The sequence below is a fragment of the Notamacropus eugenii genome, chromosome 7 (assembly GCF_028372415.1).
Source record: "Notamacropus eugenii isolate mMacEug1 chromosome 7, mMacEug1.pri_v2, whole genome shotgun sequence".
NCBI classification, from domain to species: Eukaryota; Metazoa; Chordata; class Mammalia; order Diprotodontia; family Macropodidae; genus Notamacropus; species Notamacropus eugenii.
This window is the reverse complement of record NC_092878.1, coordinates 9,696,305-9,720,436: the sequence shown is the minus strand read 5'-3', so window position 1 is coordinate 9,720,436 and position 24,132 is coordinate 9,696,305. Positions and strand designations below refer to the sequence as shown.

Here is a 24,132-nt window from a genome sequence, read left to right as displayed (position 1 = left end):
CGAGGGATGGACAAATTGGACTTGGGAGAAGTCAAGTTCTAGAAAGATTTTGGCCAAGAGTCTACTGGACAGACATCACCAGAAATCTATAGATGAACCCCAAAATTTATATGGAATGATCACTGAAGATTAGATTTCATATAAAACCTTAGGATTCCTAACAATCCCTTTTTGAAACAAAACTCACACAATTGTTAAGGAATTCAATCCCTTCTCAGTAGATCAAATCTCCCAAACTTCCTGTACAAGGCAGGAAAAATGGGGTTGAACCTGGGTGACAATGGAGATCTCTCACCCATCTCTGATAACAGTGATGAGATTAGTTTAATGACTAGCATCTAGAAACCATTCTCTGTCTTTTGTCCTATTTTCTCTTCTGAGAATATATCATGAGAAAGATTCTTCTCCCCTTGTCCTACCTACCATCTTGCAAAAACCAGACTAATCTGGTATTCCAGTCCCACAACTGACCATCTACTTACATCATCCACTTGCTGTTCCAGCTTGACCTTGGCCTTAGTAAGGGTGTTGACTTTGTCCTCCTCAGCCTGTAGGTCATCCAGTGCTTGCTGATGGGCTTCCTGCAGGGCCTTCTTTTCCTTGGTCAGCTTGGCAATGATCTCGTCTAGCCCGGCCATTTCCTCTGTTAAGTTCTTGACCTAGCATCCAAGAAGCCCCAACCCCTTTGAGGTCACTGGTGATATACGACTTGTGTATAAATATATAAATGAAACAAAGTTTTATTCAAAGGAAATTCCCAGGATTCAATGCCAGGGACCATGTTTCCCCAAACACCACAGGGATCAGAGGGGCAACCTAGTTAATTATGACAGCTCCTTATATTTGGGAAATCCCAGTGTACCATGCTAAGTGCTAGGTCCGTAAGCCTGGAGTTATTAAAGAAATTGGACAATGAGCAGAAAGAAAACAGCTTTGCTTCACTCTCCTAAATTTTTTCTCCAGATTTTCATAGAGAATTTGATGGGGATGGGGCAGGAATATGAATGTGTTTCCTGTAAGATGATGATAATTTCAACGACCTAGTCTAGTGGCCTGAGGGGCAAGAGGAGGAAGGAGGGACTAGGAAGGGGAAGGCGTCAGTAACTGTGAACATGGTCAATGTACATTTAGGAAGAGTAGACATTATGGTGAATAGAGTAGACCTAGTGGACAGTCAATGCCATGAACTATTGTGAAAGAAGTAGAATAATATTGAATTTTGCTACAAAGAATATGGTTTGAAAAACTGAGAAGTTTTTCCTCAATAGTGGCCAATATTTTTTGGTATATTGACCAGTTTTGGACTCTGTTTTAAGAAGGATGCAGAAAAACTGAAGAACTCAGAAGACAGAAATGGAAGCAATGTTATGGAGATAGCAAATGTAAAAGGAATTTGAAAAGATTTTCAAATGACTTATTAGGCTGAAAAATGGTACTCCTAAGGAAAAGATAATTAAATTGATTTTTTTAAATTTTTATTTAGTTATTTTCTGTCATGTCTGACTCTTTATGACCCCATTTGGGATTTTCTTGACAAAGATGATAGAGTGGTTTGTCATTTCCTTCTCCAGCTCATTTTACAGATGAGGAAACTGAGGCAAACAGAGTTAAATAACTTGCCCAGGGTCACCCAGCTAGTGAGTGTCTGAGGTCAGATTTTAATTCATAAAGATGAGTCTTTCTGACTCCAGACCTGATACTCTATCTACTGCAACACCTCGTTGTTGTGTTGTCATTGATTTCTAATGTCAGGTTGGAAAAGAGAAGATCAAAAGGGAATATATAATAACTATTTTCAGCTCTGTGGAACTAAATATAGAAAGGAGCTATTCTCCAACTTCACTGATAACTGATATCAGGGGAGAATTTTTTTAGCCATAAGGAAGACCCTTTTGGTAGATAATGAAGAGTTCAAGTTCTGGGTTGAGGGATGCAGGAAAGCTGTGGAAGATTTATCCTTCCAGGTCTCTAAGAAGAGGATGTGGTTCCATTGGTCAAGTCTGAGTTAGGTGCATTGTTGTGATGGTTACTCTCTGAATGACCAAGGGCAAGTCATTTTATTTTCCTGTGCCTCTGTTTCACCATCTATAAAAGGAGGGGTTGGACTACATGGCTGCTGAGGACACTTCCAGCCCCAGATCTATGAATCTATGATTCTATGAATGGGTCATGCATTCATGAAGAGATCTTTGAGTTGGAGAATTTAAAATCCGGTGAACTTATATACCACTAGCAGTCATGTTGGCTGGAGACACCTAGGTGGGAACCCCTGCTCACCTTGTTCTCCGTTGCATGCTTCTCCTTCTCCACCTTGGCCAGGGTCAGCTCCAGGTCATCTATGTCCCTCTTGAGCTCTGAGCATTCATCCTCCAGCTTTCGCTTCTTGGCTGTGAGCTCAGCATTCATCTCCTCCTCATCCTCCAGGCGCTCTGTCTGCTCCTTGACCTTGGCCTCCAGCTGGATCTTGTTTTTGATGAGTTGGTCACAGCGCTCTTCTGCATCTGCCAGGTTGTCTTGTTCCTAAGGGCGAGGGCAAGGGTTTGGCAAGCCATTAGCTGGGACTGTGTCCTCACTCCAATGAGGAAGGGGTGAGAGAAGGAAAAAGAGGCCCAGTCCTTAAAGGGAATGTGCTGGATGGGATTGGCAGGAACTCCCTATCTTTAGATCCCAAAGCTTCCTGGGACTTCCCAGTCTATATCAACTTTCAGAGAAGGCAGAAAGAGAAAGGAATTGGGGCCCTTGGGCTTAGAAGGAGAAAGCATTAGAGAGGGAATGGGAAATGAATAAAGAACTGACCCAGCCCAGGGTCAAACCCTGCTTCTTACACGTGCTGGCTGTGTGCCCCTGGGCAAATCACTTATCTTCTGGATGTCCTAGACAATTCTCTAAGATTATTGCTAGAAGAGAAGGTGCTGACTTGCACTGGTAGAGGGAGTTTCCTCTGTTAATGAAAATACAGGTCTAATCCCTATCCCTATCTTTTTTTCTGACCTTTTTCTTTCAACTTGGTAGGATGAAGGAGAGAATGAGAAATGAATGAGCCCAAGGAAAAGAAAGAAAAGAACCTCAAGATTCTGCTTCAATATTTTATTGGATCTGGGATTTCATCTGCATGGGTAAGTTCCCTTACAGAGCAGACTACAACTACTCTAAAGAGACAGTTATGTGACTGGTGAAAGGAGAATCTGATGAGGCATGAAGAGATCTAGGTTCTGGTCCCTTCTCTGCCTCTTGGAAACTCTCTTTTCCCATCTGGAAAGTGGGGCTAGTAATGCCTCTCCTTACAGGGTGTGGTGAAGATCAAATAAGAAATTAGACATTAAGGTGCTTTGGACCACATTCAGCATAATAAAAATGTGATTATCAGATACATAAACCTTTCAGAAGAGTACAGTCCCATTGAGATCTAAGCGAGGGAGACATGGAGGGTTAGGAATTTGGGAGTCAGGACATTTGCTCACTGCTTAGTGAGAAGCCTCTGCTAATGCTCCTTGTGTGTGTTGCTTCTGGAAACCTTTTCTTGGAGGGAGAAGGAACCAAGATGGGGATTCAGTGGCATTGGGCATGTTCTTGCTGTGGGTGTGGGGGAAACTTTCTTGAGAGGGAAATTAAGGAAGGAGAGTGAGAAAGAGAAATCTGGAGGGACCCTAGGTCTTACCGCCTGGACTTGTAACTGTAGGTCATTCTTCTCCTGCAGCAAAGACACCATCTTCTCTTCCAGTTCCTTACGTCTTGCCTCTGACTTCTCCAAGGCTTCCTTGAGCTTCGCAAACTCTTCCTTCATGGTGGCCATTTCCTTCTCTGTCTCTGCGCTCTTTAGCAATGGCTTGATCTTGAAGAAAAGCTTCATCCAGGGCCAATTCTTGACACTCATGAAAGCTCGAATATTCCACTGAATTATTAACAGGGAATCTCTGTGGAAACCAGGAGAGAGGAGTCAATGGGCCATCCCCTCACCTTTACTTCCATTTTTGTCAGGCCCCTGAAAAATCTTCTCTCTACACCTACAGATGTGACTTGCCTACCCCTGCCACCAGCCCTATGAATGCTGCCCCTGTGTTGCTTCTTTTTTGAAGACCAGGGGTAATATGTTCTCTGACGTGGCCCAGCATTGAAATGGAGGCTGAGGAACCTTTCCCAGAACATTCTCACCTTCTCTCCACGAGCTTCTTGAATTCCATACGAGAGAGAACACCTCTAGATTGGGCCTGGATCCGGGTGATGATGCGGGAAAGTCTCTCATCTCTCATCTCCTCCAGAAGGCCCAGCAGCCCAGCCTTGAAGAACACCTGAGAAGGAGGTATGCATGTAATAGAGAGGGGCAGTGAAGGTTATCTGGATGGGAGAAGTTGTGATAATATTCCCAGGCAAAGGTTAGGAGAGGAGGGGTAAAGGACCAGGGGAGCTGAGGATGTGTATCTACTGTGAAATATACATGAGATTCCAAAGTGGAATGTGCTGGATGGGATGGATAGGGACCCCCTATCTTTAGATGGATTGGTGGAGATTTAATTTCCTTTTTTCCTAGTATGTTCCCCCAAACACCAGAGGAGCACTGGGGTATAGGGAGGTAAAAGAAGAAATAAGATAGTACTGGTAGAATAAGTGAGGCATGGTGAGTAGTAAAACACTAGCGGGATCTCTTTCCCTCCCTCTGCTCTTCTCCTAGCTGTGACCTCAGACCTACTGCCCTTGGGGAATTCCCTGCACATTCCCAGTGAGTCCTCTTCTCTGTGGCCCTGCCTCCCTCACCTTGGTGTGGCCAAACTTGTACTGGTTGTGGTCAATGTCCAGGGAGCCAAGCAGCTTCTCTGCCCCCTTCCTGCTGTCGATGAACTGGCCCTCAGGGATGGCTGCTGGGTTCAGAATCCTGTACCTGATGGGAGAGGTGGAGATGGTCATCTTATTGTCTGTGAAGTCTTTGTCTGAAAAGAGAATTCCTCCTCCCTAGATCTCAACCCAGAGGGGCAGAAGCTAGAGTTTCTAACCACATCCCTCCCCACCTCTGACCTCCCCCACCCTCCAGATCTGAATGTCTACCCTGGAAGCCCTCACTCACCTCTGTCTGAAATCCCCATAAAGGATTCGGTTAGGGAATCCTTTCCTGCAGATTCGGATCCCCTCAAGCACCCCATTACAGCGTAGCTGGTGCATAACCAGGGGGTTGTTTATCACACCTGTGAACAGGAGAGGAAGAAGAAAGGAAAGATGAGTGAAGGGCTAGAGAAATTGAGAGGTTATAGAAAACCTATGGGAATGGAAAGAATGATTTGGGGAAAAATAATGGTAGAAAACAGAGTTCCCTTTTTCTAGGATGTCCCTCTAGGATAATATTTTGGGAATTGTCTCAGCAAGGAATTGTCCTTGGGCAGTGCATGCCCAGTAATGGGACTGAGGTTCTGGTCTCACCTGGAGACTTGGTCTCATTAGGAATGATGCAACGCACAAAATGGGGATGAGTAGAACGGAGGTTGGTCATGAGTTTGTTCAAGTTCTCCTGAAGTCAGAAAAGAAAAGGGAAGAGGGGGAAAAATGAGAAAGAAAAGAAGAAAAGAGAGGAAAGGAAAAGATGAAAAGAGAAGAGGACTGGAGGCAAGAAAAAGAGAAGCCAAAGGAAAATAATGGAAGCAAGTGATGAGATAGAAAAAAGAGAAAGGAGAAATAGAAAAAAGGGAAAAGAAAGTGGAAAAGGAAAAAAGGAAGGAGAATGAAAGTGAGGAAAAGGTGAGATTGCAGATGAGATGGAGAAAGGCAATGGAAAGAGAAATAAAAAGCAGGAAAAGAGAGGAGAAAATAGTGATAGACAAAGAAGACAAGTATGGAGGAAAATGAGAGGAAGAAGGGGGAAAAAGAAGAAACGGGATAGGAGAGAAGGACCCAGGTGTCAGGGAAGTGTGAGGGCCATAGATCTGATATGAACTGGAACGGGGCACTCACCCTGTGCAGGGCAGACACAGTCTGGAAAGAAGAGCCCTTCTTGGCTTTGCCTTTGCCCTTCTCAACAGCTGAAGAGAAAGAAGACAGTCAAGAAGGAAGACAGTTAGTCTTATCATGAAGGCAAGGGTAGGGAATGAGGAATATTGACTATTTCTTTGTAGTTCCATCAGCCAGGTGGCCTGTCAGGTTGGCTACTCCCTCCCTCTAAAGGTCAAATGCCTTCTTATCTTTCCCACTGGATATGTGGATCTTGCAGTGTAACTTAACAGCAGCATTTCTATAACAACCCACTATTTCTTATGGAAGAATCTCCTCAGGATCCACCACCTAGCCCTCTGGACATCTGTTTCCCACTGCTCTTACGTGAATCAAACCCTAGGTAGTTGGCAAACAGGTTGCTGAGCAACTTGAGGGAAGACTTCTGATAGAGGGCCACCACTGTCTCATTGAGAGGGTCCTTGTTCTTCTGCAGCCAGCCCAGGATGTTATAGTCCACGGTGCCAGCATAGTGGATCAGGGCGAAGTGGGCTTCCGGTCTCCCCTTGATGTTGCGGGGTTTTTGGAAGTTGTTGGACTTGCCCAAGTGGTTGTCAAAGAGTTTGGCCTTGAAGGTCATGTCAGTGGCCTTGGGGAACATACACTCCTCCTCTAGGATGGACATTATGCCCATAGGCTATAATGAGGCAGGGAAGAAGGAAAAGAAATAAGGGATGATGAGATGTAGAATTCTGATTCTAAAAGTGAATATCGTACTGATACAGATATTCTAGAAAGACGAGGACTTAGTCTCTAGGAATAGTGTGTAGTTGAGCAATGAAACTGGAGTAGTACACTAAGGTTAGAATCCTGGACCTGCTCTTTATTACCTATGTGACTTTGAACGATCCACCTAACTTCTCTGAATCTCAGTTTCCTCATCTGTAAAAAGAAGTTTGGACTATGATGACCTTTAACATCTCTTCCTGTTCAAAATCCTATGATATTTATGTGAAAGTTTGAGAATGTGACAGTGGGTTATCATCATCATCATCCCCCCTATTTTTTCCATCACCATATTCTCCAACTTCTTGAGTTGTTGGAGGTGTGTGTGTTCATCCTTCGTTGCCGAAGAAGACCATGCCATCAGAGAAATAATGACATGACGTGCACTTGGCTTTGCTTTGAGTGAGGGAGGGCTGTGCAGGTCACCAGCCTCACTTCTCCTCCAGAGCCATCTGAATCCAGTGACCAGATATTCATCAGGATGACTAGAGATGACCCAGGGTGAGGCAATTGGGGTTAAGTGACTTGCCCAAAGTCACACATCTAATGAGTGTCAAGTGACTGAGGCAAGATTTGAACTCAGGTCCTCCTGTACTCCTGTACTTTTGTGCTCTATCCACTGCACCACCTAGCTGCCCCCTAGTAAACTAGTAAACAAGTGTGAGCCACCCTCCCTGCCCCTTGCTTCACTCCCAAATTTCCTGTTTTGATGATAACTTGGAAGTCAGACCAGCTGAATACACTGGATCAGTAGTGTGGGAGAAAGGGTACCCTGATGGAGAGGAAGGGGTTCTCTTGGTCGTAGTAATTCCAGAAGGGACAAAAAGAAAAGGAGTGAGAAGAAAGGGTCAGGATGCTATGACTCTAACTTCTTGTCCTTGGATTACGTCTTGACATGAACATAATGCTGTCCCTCTGTTTTGGGGCCTTGGCTTGGGGACTGGGTACCTTCTCAATGAGGTCAATACAGGCCTGCAGGTCCATGCCAAAGTCGATGAACTCCCACTCAATACCCTCTTTCTTGTATTCTTCCTGCTCCAGCACGAACATGTGGTGATTGAAAAACTGTTGCAGTTTCTCGTTGGTGAAGTTGATGCAGAGCTGTTCGAAGCTGTTGAACTGGAGGGCACAGAAGGGGAAGAGTGAACAGGTCATTTAGTCACTCAGTCAATCAGTAAACATGGCATATATGTGGGATGTGTGCCTACAGCAGAATGGAAGGGTGGTGTTTATTGAGCTGAACTAATTTGTTGGGGAGTAGTGAGGGTTGAAATTGTTAGAGTCAGATGATGGAGGACTCTGTATTAGGAAAAGCTGTTCTTTCCAACCCCTCCTACCTTTCTTGTTACCTGATGATAAATACTATTGCCCATTTTCCCACAGCCACTGTCATTCCAGGTTCCCCTCACTCACATCAAAGATCTCGAAGCCAGCAATATCCAGGACACCAATGAAGTACTGGCGTGGCTGCTTGGTTTCCAGTGTGGAATTGATCCTTGTTACCATCCAGTTGAACATCCTCTCATAGACGGCCTTGGCAAGGGCACCAGTGGCATATGCCACCTAGAGGGAAGAGAAGGACACCAGTGATCAGGGTAAAGAGAGTAGGTAGAATTCACCATCAAAACTTAGGGAAATGAAGTCCATTAGCCTAGGAATGGACCACCCCAGGCTATCTCACTAGTATACATGATTTCATTGCCCTTAGGAGAAGACTCACCTGCTGGACATTCTGCCCCTTGGTGACATATTCATTGCCCACCTTCACCCTTGGGTGGCACAGCCCCTTCAGGAGGTCAGCTGAGTTCAGACCCATGAGGTAGGCTGATTTGTCAGCCTCTGAAAAGAAAGTCATTGGAGACAGATGGTGATAGATACCAGTAAAAGAACTGACTCACTTTAAGATCAACTCTATTGTTTCTTCATTAAGCAGTCAATTAATGAATCAAAAATCATTTATTAAATTCCTACTATGTGCCAGGGATTATAATATTAATAATACCTAATATGATAATTGGCATTTATATAACTTTAAAATTTGGAAAAAAATTGCTTTACAAATAGTATTTTATATGATCCTCACAACAACCCTGCAGGGCAGGTGCTATTATTACCCCCATTTTACAGATGAGGAAACCAAGGCTCCACAGCTGTGGAGATTAGGAAAGGCTTTATGTGGAAGTGACTCTTAGGTTGAATCTTGAAGGAAATTAAGGAGTCTAAGGTTAGGGAGGGTTTTCCAGGCATAGGGGATAGCCTGGGTAGTGGAAAAAAATATAGTCTCATGTGTGAGGGACAGTAAGAAAGCCAGTCAGGCCAGGTTGTAGAGGAGAGCGAAGAGAAATAATGAGCAATCAGTCTGAAGAGATAGTTTGCCAGCCTGGAAGGTCCTTAAATGCCAAACAAAGGGGTTCGCATTTGATCCTAGAAGTAACGGGAACAATTGGAATTTGTTGAGTAGGAGGTAACGTAGCCAAACTGATAGTTTAGGAAAATCATTTTGGCAGCAGCAAAGAGGCCAGACTGGAGAGTGGGGAGATTGGAGGCCACTGCCATAGTCCAGGCTGCCCATGTTCTCACCTTCGGTGCCATCAGGTTCAGCCTGCTCCTCTCTCTGCTTCAGCTTAAATTTCATGTTTCCAAAGTGCATAATGGCCCCTGTTAGCTTGTAGATGGAATTCTTCTCTTCAGGAGTGAAACCCAGCACATCAAAGGCATTCTGTAAACAAGCACAAGATTTGACACCCCTCAAAAATAGATTGGGCAAATTTCTGTGAGGCCAGGATGTTGATAAGTGCATGTTCACCAGGCCTGTGAGATAGGCCTGACCTCTCTGTCCCTGTTCCATCCAAGAACAGGATTCCCCAGTAGGCCTCTGACTTCCTCCTGGATGGAATCACTACCTGCTGGGCTAGGTGTTCCTTAACTAGCAGTTGTGAGGAAGCAGAGATAAAACTGCTTCTCTGTCTCTCCTGTAGAATCAGCACTCACAGACCTTTTCACTAATGCTGTTACACTGGCTTTGCTGACCTGGAATCTCTTCTGTCCCTGCCTCTCCTGCCTAGACCTAAATTTTAGGCCAGCCTGGTCTCCTGGTTTCTGTAATCTGCCTGCTGGCCAGACCTCCCTTGCCTTACCTGAGTTCTTGTTCTTCATCCTGCTTGTCTAGACCAGCAACAGACTCCTTTGGCTTAGCTAGGGATGGGGAGCAGGGGGTCTAGTCTTGGTCCTACCTGACTAGCCTCCCATGCCTTGGTGTGACAAGGCAGTCAGATACAGTGGAAAGAGCCCTGGGTTTAGAGTCAGAGTATTTGGGTTTAAACACCAAACTCTGCTCCTTCCTACCTGATTGACTTTAGGAAAGTCACTTAAACTCTCTGGGCCTCAGTTTCCTTATTTTATAACAATAGCATCTTGGGCTACTTTCCTACTTGAAGTCAAAGATCTTATTATCTTAAGACCACAGGGCAAATCTGATCTACCTGATGATAATCATGACAATTTTTTAACAAACGTAGTACTCTAAAGTTTGCAAAGTGCTTTTTATATGTTAACACATTTGACCCTTATAACAACCCTGAGAGGTATATGTAATTATCTCCATTTTACAGAGGATGAAACTTAAGGAGGCAGACGCTATGTGATTTATTCAGGGTCAGACAAAAGAAAATATCTGAGGCTGGACTTGAACTCAAGGGCTTCCTGATTCTAAGGCCAGCACATTATTCACTGCACCAACTAAATGGTAACTGAATAGCACCCTGTACATAGTACATAGAGCTAGTATTTCAGTCCTGACCCTACTGTGATCCGAGGGAACTACAGGAACCACCTTCCTCCACCCCTCACTCACGTCAGTGGCCATGAGCTCTTCAGAGTCATCTATGGAAGGCACAGTGGTCTCTCCCTGAGAGATGAATGCATAGTCATAAGGGTTGTTGGTAATCAGCAGCATGTCTAGAGAGAAAGATAAATGAGTTAGGAGACCATACAAGCCTCTGCTTCTCTCACAATAGCCCTGTCCAGATCAGCACAGTAGAGAAGGTGAATGAGGCACCGCTAGACCTGGGGAATAGACACAGAATCCCAGCACAAATGGAGGGGACCAGGCACTGCCTCAGAAGAGGCTGTATCTTGTTCAAGAACCTTGACTCACCCAACAGCTCTGGCTTCTTGTTGGACAGGATCTGATAGAAGATGTGATAATCTCTCTCTGCTTTGAGCTGGAAGATAACCCGGGACTTCTCCAGGAGGTCTGAGAGAGGGTAAGGGAGAGAAAGGTTGATAATGGAAGGAGAGAGACAGGAAGAAGTTGGAGGAGGAGGGGAAAGGAGACAAATAGAGCAACAGAGAGGCAGGGAGAGGCAGACCCAGGGAAATAGGAAGAGCAATAGTCACAGATGGAGCAGGCTGAGAGAGAACTTGGGGTCAACTCTGACAAATTCATGTCACTCACAGGTCTCGATGTCAGCTGATGCCAGCTTTCCTGTTGCCCCAAAGTGGATTCGAATGAATTTGCCCTGTGGAGTTGAGGGGAGAAGTATGAGAGAATGAAGAGGAAGGCTCAGATTAAAAGGCATCTGACAGTCATATCCCAAAATGGAGGATGAGCACTACTCACAAAGCGGGAAGAATTATCATTCCTCACAGTCTTAGCATTGCCAAAAGCTTCTAAGGCAGGGTTGGCTTGGATGATCTGGTCCTCCAAGGTACCCTAGAGAGAATGAGAGAGAGGAGCTAGAGGTGAGGGATGCTCACCTTCCTTATCTGAATTGTAGCTCCCTGGAAGACTGACAAACCAACCTTTCCTGGAGTCTGTTCCTTCTTGCTTCGGTCCCCAATGGCCGCAATGACTGCAAAATACTGGATGACTCTCTTAGTGTTAACAGTCTTTCCAGCCCCGGATTCTCCACTGTGGGGACAATCAGTTGGTTAAATGACCGGTCAGAAAAGGATTATTATATGCCAACTGTGTGCAAGGGACCAGATATTGCAAAATGAAGAGGGGGCAGGGAAGGTTTCTTGTAGGATAAGAAGATAAAAGATGAGCCAGAGAGAGGAGAAAGAAAAGGAACTAGGAAAAGAAAAAAGAGAGAATGAGAACAGGGAGGAAAGATAAGGGGAAGACAAGAAGAGGGAGAACAGGAAGGGAGAAATAAATCAGAGAAGATAGAAGAGAAGGGAAATAATATAGGAGAGAGAAGGATGAGATAGATTTGGGGGAAGAGGGAAAAAGAGGGTTTAATGGTTCAAGGTTAGATCTGGGATCCTGGATTTGGGGGGTTGATGGGAGGCATGGGTGCTAGAGAGGACTAGGATCAGAGGAGCTTTACTCACGTGATGAGGATAGACTGATTTTCTCTATCTGTCATAAGAAAAAGGGAAGGAGAGAGTCAGGGAGTGCAGAAATAATTCCCATTTCCTCATCCTCTCTGGCATTCTTTCTGTCCTTAACCCACCAATCCCAACCAGATACTGTCCTTGCCTTTGATTCAATTATCTCCCAATTTTCTATTCTTTGTGAAGAGGAAGAAGGTGAGTATGGGAATGTCCTCCTTCGGGCCATGCTCAGGAAATCATGGGGTGTTTTCTCACCTGTCAGCATGTACTGATAGGCGTTATCAGAAATGGAGAAGATGTGGGGTGGAGCTTCACTCCTCTTTTTTCCCCTGTAGGCAGCGACCACCTCTGCATCGTACACTGGCAGCCACTTGTAAGGATTGACGGTGACGCAGAAGAGCCCAGAGTAGGTCTGCAGCCAAGAGAGAGAGACAGAGAGAAAGGTCAGAGATTGTGGGGTCAGGGAGGGGAAAAGAAGACTCAGATTCAGAAATGGGAAACGCGCACACAGAGTCTCTTTTTTGTTTCTATCTCTTTATGTCTCTGTGCCTTTTTCTGTATCTCTGTACTTCTCTGTCCCTGTCCCTCTGTGTTTGTTTCCCTGTCTGTCTCTGTTTCTGTGTGTCTCTCTCAGCTCTGTCTTCTCTCTTTGGGTCTCTTTTTCCATGTCTCTGTCTCTCTGTCTCCCTGTTTCTCAGTCTTCTTTCTGTCTGTCTGTGACTGTATCTCTTTATCTGTCCTTGTCCTTATGTGTCTCCTCTATCTCTCTCTTCAAACAAGAGTGCCACACGTATATAAAAGGATTCAAAGACAGGAAAAGGAGCAAAATGCTGAGTTCACTGAAAAAGGGAAAATGATGCCTGCCAAGAGGATAGAATTCAACCAAAAGGTAATGATATGTAATCTAAACAAGTGATAGCATCTGGACATAGAGCACAGAAACATCTGGGTCTCAAAGGGTAAAAAGAGTATAGATCAGAATGAAAATTTCTGAATTCAGCATGTTCAGCAAGCAGTTATGGGGTGTTGACAATGTGCAAGTCACTACATTAGATGCTGAGGGAGACAGATAAAAGGATGAATGGGTTTTTGCCTTCAAAGAATTCACAACCCAGTAGGGGAAAAAGATATATGCAAATAACTATAATACACAATTGGACATAATAAGTTCATGAGAGATTTACAAAGTGTTAAAAGATTTTATTTTTAGGAAAGAGAACTTCTAGCTAGGAGAACAGGGCAAGTTTTATGGAGGAGATGACATTTGAACTGAGATTTGAAGAGTGGGTAGGATTTCAACAGATGGAGGTGGGATGGAGGCATATAGGGAATGGTATAAACAAAGGCATGGAAACTGGAAATGATAATTAATAATGACAACTAACATTTCTCTAGTGATTTAAGGCTTGAAAATATTTCTATATGTTATCTTATTTGATTTTGGTAATGATCTTTTGAAATAGAATCTATTTTATAGGTGGAAAATCCAGGCTGCAAAGGACTTGCCCATGGTCACACAGCTAGTAAGTGTTTGAGATAGAATTTGAACTCCAATCACCTTGATCCCAAGTTCAACACTTTTTACTCCTAGAAAGTATGAGATGTGTTTGTAAATACATGAATAACTTAGTTTGGCTGGAGTATGGGATACAGCTGGAAAAATTAGACTTGTGGCCAGATTGTATAAAGCCTTAAATGCCAGGCCAAGAAGCTTGAGTTGGATTTATCGGGCAATGTGGAGCTACTGAAGCTTTTGGAATGCAGGAGAGATATGGTCAGAGTTGTCCTTTAGGAGGATTAATTTGACAGTGATGTGCTGAAAGGGAGTGATATCAGAGCAGGGAGGCTAATAAAGAGACTATTATAACAGTTCAGGCAAGAGACAATCAGATCCTGAATTAGGGTGGTGGTGACAGTGGGATAGAAGGAAGGGACAGGTGGGAGAGTCTGCAGATAGAATTAATAATGATAGTGCCAAGGATGATGCCACTTTCCATTGTGGAGAGGGGTTGGTATGCAGAAAATAACTCTAGAGGGAACCATGAGGGCTAGTTCTGGAATGGGGCACTCACATAGATCATCCAGGAGGCATATCGGTCCTTGAGGTTGTACAGCACTGCGGGCTCATGCAGGAAGGTCAGCATAGCCATATCCTCAATCTTGTCAAACTTGGGTGGGTTCTGCTGCATGACCTGGTCTTCTTTCACTGTCACTGTCTACAAGAGATCCCACCCCAGTTTTGCCATCATGAGATTACACTTTCCTGATTCATCCTTTCCATACTCTTGGAAAAATATTAGGAGTTAAAGTTAATTGGGGAAAGGATGGATAAGGATTGCTGAGAGGACTGGAGATGGTTGGAAGAGGGGGTCAGATCTTTTGAAGGGAGGTGGAGGACAAGGTAGTTGGAGGGAGGGAAAACCAAGATCTCCAAGGGAGAAGGGATGTTTGAGGTTAGGGATTATTCCAGTGAAAGTGGGGTAGTATAGATCCCTGAGACAAGGGAATAATGGGGGACCTTTGGGTTCATGGGGTGTGACCTTGGTTATATTCAACACAGCCTACCCATGTTTGGACCTCTGACCATCCCTACCCACTCTGTGACCCACCTTGCCATGCTCTGTCTCAGCGGTGATTTTGCCCCCTTCCCGAGACAGAATCTTGGCTTTGACAAACTCTTCCTTGTCATCAGGCACAAAGACATCCTTCTTGAGGTCAAAGGGCCTGGTTTGTGCTTCTAGCCGCTCCTTCTCCGACTTGCGAAGGAACGGGGCGGCTGCCCCAAATGCGGACATCTCAGCATCACCCATGGCTATGCCTGAGTGGGGAAAAAACAGAGTGATCTCCCTATCTCCTCCTTCTCCTTTTCAGTCTCTGCAACCAGATTAAACCCCATGGAACAACTCCTATTTCCTCAATCTACCTTTCCTGTAGAGGGGCAACCAAGCAACTCTAGCAGCAAAGGAAAATGAAGTAGAGGATATTTGTTCAGACTGGAGACACCCCCATTAGGGAGATCTGCTGGTGCTTTGGGTCTGAATTGTGTGGATTGGAGGGTTTCTCTAGGTATGTCCCTTTCCCCTTCCCTCATTTTATCCTTCATTGGTGCACTCTCTATGGTTTCCAAGTCACTGTCTGGAGATCCCCTGTAGAAGCAGGGAGAAGTAAAAACTCCCTAACTTCCCAAGCTTGGGGCTGCTGAACTCAACCTCTCCCTCTCTTTCTCTCATATCTTATCATTTCAATAGCTCTCTTTCAACCATTTACCTTGGCTTCTCCTCAGAGGAGTCTACAGGAGAGGAGGGAAGAACACACGCCTGCTGGAAAGCAGAAAGGAAATGTCAGGGGATGGGAACAAGAAGACCCTCACCCCACAACCTGGCAATCCCATCATCTTTGCCTTTCTCTGGCCCTAGCAGTCACTTTCTTTCAGTCTGGTTATGCTCAGGAGCCTGTGTGATCCCTTCTTTTCTTCTCTTCCCCCAGACATCATACCCTTGAGATCAAAGCTTTAGTCACAAAAGTAGTAAATTGGTTTCCTGAAGGTGGTTATGCCTGGAGTCTTAATCTCCTTTACTTCCTCGGACACCAATTTGGGAGATAATCTCCCTCTTGCCCAAAGGGCTTTTCCATGCATTTGTTCACAGTTTATAGAAAGTGGGACTAGTAATGAATAACTCTAATTTTCATAAACTACTGGAATTATCAGTCTCACTCAGCTAGAAAAACACCTAGGACATGTGAAAGTGATTGATCTTTGGATGCATCCATCTGGTCAGGGGATACACCACACACCATGTATCCCCAGCCGGATACACCCATCATACCTACCCATCACACACACACCTCCTTACAGGGGCTGTCTCTCTCTCTCTCTCTCTCTCTCTCTCTCTCTCTCTCTCTCTCTCTCTCTCTCTCTCTCTCTCTCTCTCTCTCTCTTCCTCTCTCTCTCTCTCACACACACACGCACGCACACACACACGCACGCACACATACACACATACCCATTTCAAACACATACACACACTTTCTAATAAATACCTGTACCTCCAAAATGTACAGCAAAGGCAGTGTGGTATAGAGATAGCTAGGTGCTCAGTCGATAGTGCTCAGAACTTGAGGTCAGGAAGACCTGAGTCCAACTCCTACCTTAGACACTTACTAGCTATGGGACCCTGGACAAATTAACCTCTCTGTACCTCAGTTTCCTCATTTATAAAATGGGAAAATAGTAGCACCTACTTTACAGGATTATTATGAAGATCAAAGAAGTTAACATACATAAAACACTTTGCAAACTTTACAGTATTATAGAAATAATAGCTATTATTATATGTGGCCAGCCCTGGAGCAAGCAAGACCTGAATTCAAGTGCTACCTTTGATTCATTCTAGCTGTGTGAACCTGAGCGGATCCTCAACCTCTTAGTGCTCTAGGGAAGGCTCTAGCTGCTCTTGCTGATCTCCATCAGTGAAAGGAGTTCCTCCCACACCAAGGAAATCACAGGTCTGGACTCTATCCCTTCCAAACATGCTCACAAAGGACAGTGCTGGATTTGTAGCAAGGAAAAGAGTTCAAATACCAATCAGTTGTGTCATCTTGGGCAAGTCACTTAGTTACCTTGTCTCTCAGTTCCCTCATCTGTTAAAAGGGAGCAAAAATATTTGTGATGACTAATTCCCGAGGATGCTGTGGGGAAAGTTCTTTACCTATCATCGTCATCATCATCATGACAGCTCCTGTATTTATATTGCTTTAAGATTTACAAAGCACTTCACCCACAACACTGGGAGCCAGCGAATACATGAATTATTATCCTTTTTTAAAAAAAAAATACAGAAAATGAGGCACAGAGAAATTAAATGACTTATTCAGGGTTGTATAGCTCATAAATGTTACGCAAGTCATAAGGTCATGGGATTTAGAGCTGGAAAGGACCTTAAAGATCATCTCATCTAAGCTTCTCCTTTTTTCAGATAAGGAAACTGAGGCCTAAAGAAGCTTGGTGACTTTACCAACAGCACGTAAGCAGTAAGTAGCAGAAATGAGGGTCAAACCCAAATATTCTGACTCCAAATCTAGGGTCTTTCCTTTGATCCAGGCTTTCTGACTCCAAGACCAGTATTCCATTTACGTACATGTTCATATATATGTATGTATATATACACACACATACACACAAATACGTCTATATGTGAATTCCACTTGCACGCGTATGCGGATGTCATCAGGTGTACATATGTGCTCAGGGATGTAGATCTATGTCTGAATCTATGTATATATCTCAATATAGATCTACATTCCTGAGTGCATGTCATCCATTCATACATGCATGTGGAATTCATTCTTAGGTTTACACATAATACTCAGGCTCACAGATGTACATTATACATACCCGGACACGTTTTTATGCGTCCCATACTTTCAGGTGCTCAACAAGTGGTATAAATTATATAAAATCTCATTCTCCACGCTATCCTGACTTCCACTAAATGGGCGTGGGTGGGTGGATTACGCCTATAGAGACACGTGTTCATAAATACCCTTCTCTAATATGATTTATCATGACATGGACCCACAAATTTATAGAAATGCAATTTCCTGTGCCATGTTCACTCACATTACATATCTGATACGTACCATGCAGGTTACCAGGAGCATAACTTTCTCAGAAACCTCTTTCCACAAGCTCACAATCCCCTCAAAAACACACACACATACACATACACACACATGCACACACACAGCCCTCTTCATCACAACTAAGGCCCCATATAACCAATATGTAATAAATATATCCCCCTATACATTTGCCTTCACCTTTCAGGTACACCTGCACAGGTGCACAGACCCATAGAGATAACTAGACCTATCCCTCCCTAAGCCAATCATTTCCCTGCGAGCACCGTCTGCCCCCTCCCAATCCATGCTGTCCCAGGCACAGCAGAGGGAGGTCATAGGCTCACCACTCCTACCTGAGATTAGCAAGTCAGAGAGAGGGAGAGAGAGAGAGAGACAAGGAGAGAAGAATGTGGAAGCAGCACTGGTCTCAGGGCCCTTATATATGGAACTGAAGGGTGCTCCCACCCCCACCCGCACCCCGTCCCCAGCCGGATTTAGAAAGAGTTGTTGTCACCAGAAGCATTTCCCCCAGTCCCCTTCCCCCCCCCCCTTTCTAAGCAACTCCCTCCTCTCCCCCCCATGGAGGCATAGGAAACAATTGGAAGTGGTCGTCATTGTTATGGCACGGAGATCTCGCAGGGTCTGAGTTCCAGAGGGCGGGGGTGCTCCAAATGGAGCAAAAAATATCTCCCTGGACAAGCCTCACATTCCACAGCTGGCAGGAGTATGGAGCCCACCAAAAGGGAGAGAGAAAAAGCAGACCCTCCCAAACCCTCCCCTGGGGGCTCCAGGCCCGGGACCTCCTGCCATTCCTAGCCCATCGAGCCCCCAGCTCCGTCGCTACCCCCCTTGGTTCCCACTGCAGCCTTCCTGATCCACATTCCTGGGCCCTTCTTCCAACTTCATGGCTTGGGCATGGGGCACTGAGTGTCAGAAGCCAGTCGAGACTGCTGGTAGAGCTCTGAAGTGGTCCAGCCTTTCTGGACAAAAATTTCCAAGTATATTAGAAAGATGTTCAAGTGCACATACTCTGTGACCCACCCATACCACTGTTAGGCATTTCCCAGGGGGAGGGAAAGCCCATGTATACATGAAAATTTATAGTAATTCTTTTTGTGGAGTTGGAAGCAAAATGGGTGCCCACTGGTTGGCAAATAGCTGAACAAAGTGTGGCATATGAATGTAACAGAATAGTGGTATACAATAAAGGAAAGAGGAATACGCATTTATATAGCACCTACTAGTTTAAACACATTATCTCACTTGAATCTGGGGAGAAGGAAATTGAGCATGGAATGAATGAGAAGGAAATCAGGCACCTACTAAGTGCTAAGTACTGTGCTAACTGCTTTTCAAATATCATCTCATCTGGCCCTCCTGTGAGGTGGGTGCTATTATTACCCTCATTTTCCAGTTGAATAAACTAAGGCACACAGAAGCTAAATGACTTGGCCAGGATCACATGTCTGAAGCTGAATTTGAACTCAGGTATTCCTGACTTCAGGCACACCTCTCCATCCACTGTACCAAGCTTGTTGGCCCTATGGGTTTTTTCTCTTTTTGTTTTTTTATACAGAAAAAAACCCACATTGAAAGTGAAATCGGAGGAAATTTGGGAAGACTTATACTGACCGAGAGTGAAAAACGCAGAACCAGAGAAGAATTTATGCGGTGACTTCAACGTAAAAAGAAACAACATCAAAAGACATCTTTTTTTTACACAATCCCTTTTCTTGCCCTTTTGTATGTGATATATTTCTTTTTGTTAATTTTGTGAACTTTTGTTAATTTTGTTAATTTAAATTAATAATTTTGTTAATTAACAAATTTGTTAATTTGTTAATAAGTTCACAACATTTTTAAAAATTAGATGAAATAAATGGGGAAAAAATAAAATGTAAGAAATTTGAATGCAGTGACTAGTCCTGACTTTAGAGTGTTAATTATACTTCCAGCCACCTGACAATGATGGGGATTGAGATGCAGAATAAGGTACAGCTTGCCCGACATGGCCAGCACATAGATTTACTTTGTTTAACTACGCTTTTTGTTAGGAGGGTGAACTCTGTTGGGGAAGAGAAAGGGAAGAGAATGAGCATTTAGGAAGTGCCCACTATGTGTGTTTTACAGATAATGGGAAGTGATGATGTAAAACAATTTTTAGAAATTTAAATGATTGAGGAGTCGAGGCAGGAGCAGAAGAGGGCTGGAGGGGGAAAAGAAGGGGAAAGAGATGGCAAAGGATAAAGTCTAGAAGGTGACATCTAGAAAGTGTGAAGTTCTAGAAAGGATGTTACATCGGAAATATAGACAAGGGAACTGTCTCTGCCCCTGACTTCTTTAAACTATTGAGTTACTTTATAGAGGCTTGTAGAATTTCAGAGCTGCAAAGGACTTTAGCTAGCAGATCTTTCCATAGTCCTTTTATGGCTCACAAAATGCTTTACCCGCTTCACTCTGATTTTCACAAGACCTGTGCTTGTAGTGCTACCTTCATTTTACAGATGAAGGAACCAAGGTCTAGGAAGGATAAATGATTCAATGAAGTTTACATCTGAGCTCATTAGTGGTGGCAATGGGACTAGAATCCAGGTTTCTGGGCTCCTCGTCTGGATACCTGTCCCCACTACAACTAACCTCTCCAAATCTCAGTTTCTCCTTTTGTTATCCAAGAAGCCTCCAGTTCCCCAACTATGACACCTTAGGGTTGTACAGGTGAGTTTTAGCAGATCTCTCCATCAAAGTTTCTGCTGCTCATCCTGCTTCTTAACAAGGATATTGACTCTTAAGTCAAAAAGAAGGCTGGTGATGCAAAGACCAATGCTCCCCTCTCCAAAGGATAGCAGCCAGTTTGTGTTTGTGGATGAGGGTTAGGAAGGCAGCCAGCCCATCTGTACAGAGCTGGGCAGAAACTTAACACTTTAGTTCTAGCCTTGACTATGTTGTTAATTAGCTGTATGATCTTGGGCAAATGACAGTCACATTGGGCTTTAGTTTCATCACATGAAGTCCAACTGGATTGGACTTCATGGTTCCATGTCGCCATGATTCTACATCATGATCTTCCATAGAGTTGGGATTGTAAGGGCAAGGTGACTCTGTGTCAAGAGGACTTCTGAGGTCCCTTTCAGCACTCTATCTATGGTCCAATATTTCGGATGGCTAATTTGAAAGCCTTCTTCCCTGAACACATCTTTCCATCTGGTGTGGATTGTCATTTGAATAACTTGATATCCCTCTGGATATCAGAGAGAACTAATCTAGAGAAGAGGTAGCATTCAGTTTCCTCATCATCTTCCATCATTCCATAAAATGGAAACCATATTACTTGCACTATTAGCTTCACAGTATTGTTGGGTGAATCTAGTTTGCTCTGCCAGTGACATATACACTAGGAAAGATTCCAGTAGTCCTGAACTGAGCCCTGCAAAGACTGTTTGCAGAAAAGTCAAATACATTAGAGAAGATACCCAGGGATTCCAAAGGCAGGACTGAACGCACAGTTTTCCTTCTGTCCCTTTCAGTCTCCAAATACAGGTGACCTCCCTCCTTGATGTCTCCAAGCCTGAGGTACAGGTCACTGAGATGTCCAAGAGACGATGCTCAGATGATAGTATATTCATTTCATTTTATTTTTTAGATTTAAGGTTTATTTCCTTATAATCACAAGTGATAGTTTAGAAGGTTGGAGACAAAATAGAAAATCCTATAAAGAGAGCTATATAAACCTATGAACCTATATGCTAGAAACCCACCTGAAACACCACCACTCTGCACCCATCAGGGGCCGATCTTGTCTTCAAGTATGCTGGTCACTGGAGCAAGAGTCAAGAACCTGAAACTGACTAATGTGTTCATTTTAAACCCAATGTCCTAATTTTGGGCATCATTATTTACAGTTTATTCAACAGAGCTCCATCAAACTTTATTTGTTCAACCTAGATTTGTAGTTTTAATTCTTTGTTTTGGAGCTACAAGTTTGCTGGGGCAGGCAGGAAAAGAAAAGGGCTTCTCACTTGTGCTTCCTGATTAATCTCAGTGCCCTGGGGACTGATCACATTGGGGATAGCAGGGACTTTCTAGGAGTCATTAAATCTAGATTTCACCTACACCATCCCAGACAGCTGGAAGTCTCTGCTGTCCTTAAAGACCCCCACAAGACCCCTCACACACCTGCTCTGATGTTTCACACCCCTGCTTGTCAGGGAAATCTTCCCTTTTTTCAGTAGCTGTCCAGGCTGAATAATTTTACAAATCTTTTGGAGAACCTAAACTCTGGGGATAAACCTAGAGCTACTGGCTACAAGCCATACCAGGGTATTTAGGAACCACTTTCCAGGCAAGAATAGGCTTGCAGATATGGGGTAAAGAGAAAGAGGGCTTGCGTGGGCAGGGGGGAAGGGGAAGAGTCGTGGATAAGAACAAAAGAGAGAATATGGCTACAAATGGCTATAAATAAAAAGGAGCAGAAGGGAGGGTCACCCAGCTGAGGAAAGCCAAATAAGGCTTGGAGTAGAAGGAAGGTGAATCTGGGCATCCTCACCCCTCCTCCCTGAATTGTGCCTGCTTTGTCTGGGCTCTGTGTCACCAACCCAGAGATCAAATGTCAGGCCCCAAACAGGGATTGTTTGCTGGAGTTGTGGGGAAAGCAGCTAAAATTATCCCTAAGGTAGAAGAGGGAGATAGGACAATTAGAGGAGATGGAAAAGGAGGACAAGGGGTAAGGGAGCAAAGAGCCAAAGGGAAGTGAGAGAAGGGAAAGGCACCATGAGGGGAGAGACATATAGAATTCTAAGAGAGAAATGGAAGGAGGGAGAGGGAGAGGGGGAGAGAGAGAGAGAGACAGAGAGAAAGACAGAGACAGAGAGACAGACAGAGAGACAGAGATAGAGACAGAGAGAGAGAGAGGGATGGAGGGAGAGAGATAGAGACAGACAGAGACAGAGATTCACAGACAGAGAGGCAGAGACAGAGAGACACACAGACAGAGAGACAGAGATGGACAGAGAGACAGAGACACAGACAGACAGAGAGATAGAAGCAGAAAGAGAGAGAGACAGAGAGAGATATGAAGGCATAGAAGAAAGGAAACTTGAGCCTTCCAGTCTTGGGACAATGGGTAATTTGGGGTCCAGTGCACCCTGTAGAATCTTTGGTGATGGAGGGCCAACCCCCCCCTTCTGGGCTGCACACGAGCCAGGGATTAGAGGACTGAGCTCAAAGGCTATCTCAGGTTTCCTTTTCCAAACAGCTGCTCTTTCCTCTCCCTCTTTGTCTTCTAGCTGCTCCCAACTCTTTTGTATTTTCTGCTTGCTCCCCTGCCCCCCAGTCTCTGCCTTCAGATAGACAGCCAGCAACTGGAGACTGGGGGAGGGCAGAGTTTTTGGCTAACAGAGTTGTTCTGGGGACAAGACATGGCTTTGAGACTTGTTTTGGTTAGTCATAGTGGTAGAGATGTTCCCCTCCACATTGGGGTAGAGGGGGACAAGTAGCTATAATCACAGGAAAGTTATTGCCGTGGAGATGTCCTGGGTCCTGGGTCAGGCCAGACACACCCTCACTCCTCCACACCCCAAGTCTTTTGGGTGGTGAAGCAAGACACGGTTTCCCTAGATGCTTGATTTTATGCGTTTCTTCCACATCTAATGGGCAGTGTATGTTGAGGCACTATCATTTTATTTTTTTAATTAGCAAGCAGATTTAAACTAATCTGTCCCTCCCTTTGCACTCCTTTATTGAGCAATTTTTAATGATCTCTGTATTTTTAATTGATTAATTTTTAGTTTTCAACATTCACTTCTATATGTTTTAAATTTTCTCTGCATCCTTCCCCTCCCCAAGAAGGTGTGCAATCTGATATAGGCTCTGCATATAAATTCTTATTAAACATATTTTCACATTATTGTTGTATAAAAGAATTAGAATGAATGGGAGGAACCATGAGAAAGAAAAAAACAAAACAAAAAAACAAAAACAAAACAAAATAGCATTCAGACCCCATAGTTCTTTCTCTGCATGTGGACAGCATTTTCCATCATGAGTCTTTTGGAGTTTTCTTAGGTCCTCACATTGCTGAGAAGAGCTAAGTCTATCAAAGTCAGTCATAGCACAATGTGGCTGTTGCGTGTATAATGTCCTCCAAGTTCTGAATTGAGCAAATTAAAAAAAAAAAAAGCCCTCAATCCATAACTGCATAGTCCAACAAAACAAATTTTCATGTTAACTATGTCTAAAAATATATATATCTTTCTACATTTTAAGTTCATTTCCTCTCTGTCTTGAGATGAGTGGTGTGATTCATCTACAATCTTTTGGATTCAAGGTGGACTTTTGGACATACAGCTCATTAGCTGACTTTGAAGAAATGCTTATGATCAAGTATGCAAGTGTGACTATCCCTGACTTCTTCACTCAAAAGAGTTGGGGTGTGGCCTGAATTTGGTCTGGAGGAGCGCTGTGTGTCTGGCCTGG

At 44.1% G+C, this 24,132-nt stretch overlaps 1 protein-coding gene and 1 long non-coding RNA gene across 34 annotated transcripts in view; one reads left to right on the top strand and one right to left on the bottom strand.

The window, feature by feature from the left end:
• Positions 1-18,075, bottom strand: part of LOC140514248 (myosin-7) — a 33,337-nt gene extending 15,262 nt beyond the window's left edge. For 3 of the 6 annotated variants that reach the window (XM_072624399.1, XM_072624394.1, XM_072624398.1), the window contains exons 1-23: positions 15,307-15,963; positions 14,649-14,857; positions 14,112-14,255; positions 12,295-12,451; positions 12,037-12,064; positions 11,503-11,611; positions 11,321-11,413; positions 11,156-11,219; positions 10,856-10,954; positions 10,553-10,656; positions 9,280-9,418; positions 8,420-8,538; positions 8,113-8,262; positions 7,648-7,818; positions 6,301-6,610; positions 5,938-6,005; positions 5,410-5,497; positions 5,060-5,177; positions 4,753-4,876; positions 4,153-4,289; positions 3,659-3,914; positions 2,278-2,520; positions 483-659 (exon numbers count right to left, since the gene is read on the bottom strand). In XM_072624399.1, coding sequence (XP_072480500.1) covers positions 483-659; positions 2,278-2,520; positions 3,659-3,914; positions 4,153-4,289; positions 4,753-4,876; positions 5,060-5,177; positions 5,410-5,497; positions 5,938-6,005; positions 6,301-6,610; positions 7,648-7,818; positions 8,113-8,262; positions 8,420-8,538; positions 9,280-9,418; positions 10,553-10,656; positions 10,856-10,954; positions 11,156-11,219; positions 11,321-11,413; positions 11,503-11,611; positions 12,037-12,064; positions 12,295-12,451; positions 14,112-14,255; positions 14,649-14,849 — 3,099 coding nt within the window. In that variant the 5' untranslated portion in view covers positions 14,850-14,857; positions 15,307-15,963. Of the gene's footprint in view, positions 1-482; positions 660-2,277; positions 2,521-3,658; positions 3,915-4,152; positions 4,290-4,752; positions 4,877-5,059; positions 5,178-5,409; positions 5,498-5,937; positions 6,006-6,300; positions 6,611-7,647; positions 7,819-8,112; positions 8,263-8,419; positions 8,539-9,279; positions 9,419-10,552; positions 10,657-10,855; positions 10,955-11,155; positions 11,220-11,320; positions 11,414-11,502; positions 11,612-12,036; positions 12,065-12,294; positions 12,452-14,111; positions 14,256-14,648; positions 14,871-15,306; positions 15,964-18,014 lie in introns of those variants that run through there. The other 3 variants (XM_072624395.1, XM_072624396.1, XM_072624397.1) reach the window with 3 other exon arrangements.
• The window catches only part of LOC140514249 (uncharacterized), a 37,924-nt gene extending 18,348 nt beyond the window's left edge, over positions 1-19,576 (top strand). For 5 of the 28 annotated variants that reach the window (XR_011970494.1, XR_011970490.1, XR_011970496.1 and 2 more), the window contains 13 exons: positions 2,320-2,508; positions 3,013-3,116; positions 3,698-4,300; positions 7,741-8,294; positions 10,311-10,444; positions 10,884-10,964; positions 11,158-12,234; positions 12,375-12,928; positions 13,503-13,562; positions 14,911-15,105; positions 16,434-16,545; positions 17,016-17,070; positions 19,238-19,576. This is a non-coding gene — a long non-coding RNA (uncharacterized lncRNA). Of the gene's footprint in view, positions 1-2,319; positions 2,509-3,012; positions 3,117-3,697; positions 4,301-4,669; positions 8,304-10,310; positions 10,445-10,715; positions 10,965-11,157; positions 12,235-12,374; positions 12,929-13,502; positions 13,563-14,910; positions 15,106-16,433; positions 16,546-17,015; positions 17,071-19,237 lie in introns of all 28 variants that reach the window. The other 23 variants (XR_011970504.1, XR_011970501.1, XR_011970502.1 and 20 more) reach the window with 22 other exon arrangements.
• Positions 19,577-24,132: the final 4,556 nt, after the last annotated feature.